The sequence below is a fragment of the Triticum dicoccoides genome, chromosome 6A (genome assembly GCF_002162155.2).
Source record: "Triticum dicoccoides isolate Atlit2015 ecotype Zavitan chromosome 6A, WEW_v2.0, whole genome shotgun sequence".
NCBI lineage: Eukaryota > Viridiplantae > Streptophyta > Magnoliopsida > Poales > Poaceae > Triticum > Triticum dicoccoides.
In genome coordinates, this window is record NC_041390.1 from 23683727 (window position 1) to 23686480 (window position 2754).

General features: G+C 37.3%; 1 protein-coding gene across 1 annotated transcript in view; it reads left to right on the forward strand.

Moving 5' to 3' along the window:
• The window catches only part of LOC119318166, a 6273-nt gene extending 3761 nt beyond the window's left edge, over window positions 1-2512 (forward strand). Inside the window, exons 2-6 of the mRNA XM_037592685.1 lie at window positions 1060-1180; window positions 1416-1479; window positions 1570-1845; window positions 1950-2267; window positions 2334-2512. Of these exons, the coding sequence (XP_037448582.1) occupies window positions 1060-1180; window positions 1416-1479; window positions 1570-1845; window positions 1950-2267; window positions 2334-2512 (958 nt within the window). The remainder of the gene's footprint in view (window positions 1-1059; window positions 1181-1415; window positions 1480-1569; window positions 1846-1949; window positions 2268-2333) is intronic.
• Window positions 2513-2754: the final 242 nt, after the last annotated feature.

A 2754-nucleotide genomic window follows, 5' to 3' on the forward strand; every position in this document is an offset into this window, starting at 1 on the left:
ACCATTTCCTATCTGCTAAAGGCTACGGCTCTGCTACAGCTTCGCCCATGCGATTTTCTCCTCACTCCAAGAGATCCACTAGCGACAAAACATCTCTTCACCCATAGCTACGAGCACCACCTTTCCTCTTGCTGCTAGCGATGGCTTTAGTTGTAACCTGGGTGTCATACCATGTTGTCTCTTGGGGATAAATCTGTAACACTCTCTTGCTCTTTAACTATAACCTACAAGTATGAGTAGATATTCACAAGGGTGAGCCTTTGGGCCAACAACCCATACGCACACCCCACACATACACTCAACCCAACAATATCCTTACTAGGATGTTGATTGGTAGAAGTTTGCACCATGTTTCTAAGTTATGTAACTGTTTTTCTACTCAATCCAGTCAAATCTCCATTCCCATGCATAATAGGTGTTGAAGCCTTGAAGTTAAACTGTAGGACGTGAGATGGTCTTGGTCCTTTAGGCATCAATTTTCATAAGAGTACAAGGAGAGAACATACATTTTCTACTGGTACTAATTAGTGGGGCATATTGTCCAAAAAGAACTTGATAACGAGAGGTCAATGAGGTCAAAACAAGTCAAACTCCAACAAAATGAGTATTTCATCATATTATTGTATGAATTATAGAGGGTATTAACATGTTAATTAATTCAGGATTGAACCATTTCATTGTTGCAACATCTCCACTACATATGATTCTATTCTTTTTATATGGTGCTTTGATTGCTTTTTACAAGTTAGAACTAATATGATTTGTCTTTGCATGACAACACATGCATGCCTTGAATTGACCAGATTTAATGATAATGTGATGCACATAATATATATACATATATATATATATATATATATATATATATATATATATATATATATATATGTATGTATGTATGTATGTATGTATGTATGTATGTATGTATTTTCCACTGTAATCATAAAGTAGGATTATATTTGTTTCTTAGATTGAAAAACAAATATTTAGTTGTTGTAAATGGTGGACGTTCGAATCATGTTGTTTCTGATTATAGATTTCCATGTGTTCTCTTTGTAGTGGGGAAAAAATTCAAGATATTGTTTGGCCGAAAACCATAGAAATCAAAGGAAGAATGAAATGGGGGGTTTTTAAAAAATTCCTCAAGGATCTTCGTCACTCTCAAAACCGGTCAATAATGGTAAGATCATTTTCTTACATTATAGATGATTCATCCTTGTTCTTATGATTTGCCATTCTCCTGTTTTAGGATTATTTACTTTTGTGCTGAAATGAGTTTGAAATTGTATTTGATATACCTAGATAACTATGTGTTTTCTAGCGTTAATTTTCTTTCATCATAAGTTTTAATAGTTACTGAAATATCACAGAAATAAACTGAAACTGATTTTTACTTGCACCCAATATCTTATTAGGTTATTTCCCTGTTGTTGAACGTTGAGTCTTCGAAAAATGGCTTAGAGGGAATGAAGCAGGTAAAATTGACACTTGATTTTTTATTTCTAGTCTTTAGAAGGTATGGACATTCAGAATATTACGCTTAAGCTATTTATGACACTGATGCAGGTTGCAAAGATGTTAAAGTGAACAAAAGAATTGGTTTAGCAACAACAGAAGATGGTTCATATATTTATGTATGTCCTGGACACAAGGACATAATAACAGTCCTTGCAAAATATGGTTTCTGGAAAGGCGCGTCAACAATCGATAGAAACCAAGACTCATTTATTGGTTTTGTTGTACGGGACCGAAAACCACTAGTAAACACAAGTGAGGGAGAGGTAAGTATTGAGAAAATACAAGAAATCGGGGGCACTCACATGGAAGCACAAGAAGTGATATATGGTAAGCTTGTATTATCTATTAATCCACATGCATGGAAGTCTTATTCTCTCGGTGTCCTCCTCTAGTACTTACAGATCATGGACATCATCCTTCTCTTCTTTCAGAAAACCAATCATACCCTGTTCATCCTCTTCATGCACTAGTAGATGATGGCCTATACTTTTGTCGTCCTCCCCTTGTACTAGCAGAGCAAGGCTCATATTGTCCGTATCCTCCTCCTGGACTACTAGGTCACGACTTCCATGCTCGGCATCCTCCTATTGGACTATCAGGTCAAGGGTTACATCCTCATGCCCCAGAATGTCAAGGCGTCTTTCATCAGCTTCCTCCTTGTGCAAGAGGTCAAGGCTTCATTACCCACCGCGCTCCCAATTTCACACTAGAATACTTTAGGCCATTAACAGATCATGGAAACAACAACGGTATTTCTCCTGACCAACAACATTGGATGTTTATTGAATGCCTGTAAACTGACTATGTTATTGCAGGTTCACAACACTTGAGGCCACCTAGCGGTTCTGCTCCTGGTCATTTGTGGCATAGAATGTCGTGCGCAAGGTCCGGGAATAATCTTCCTGGTTTTGAAAGATCAGAAGGCTTCTCTGGCTCTAGCTCCACATATTACTCTAGATTCGAAAATGGGTCAGGTAGCATGCCTCCCAACTAAATTCATTGATGAAATTGCAGCCTTGTCCCAAGAAACATTCTGAATGATTTGTCTTATATTGGTGGATTCAGAAGTACAAGGAAGACAGCAGGACATGGATTCTTGTTTCTATTTCCGATTGGGCCAATTACTCCCAATATCCATAGAACATAATTCCTGATGTGTACAATGATGCATATGCCATTTCATTTAGTCTCCTGATAGGATGTTTGCCATTTCATTGCTTTATGCACTAGTATGTT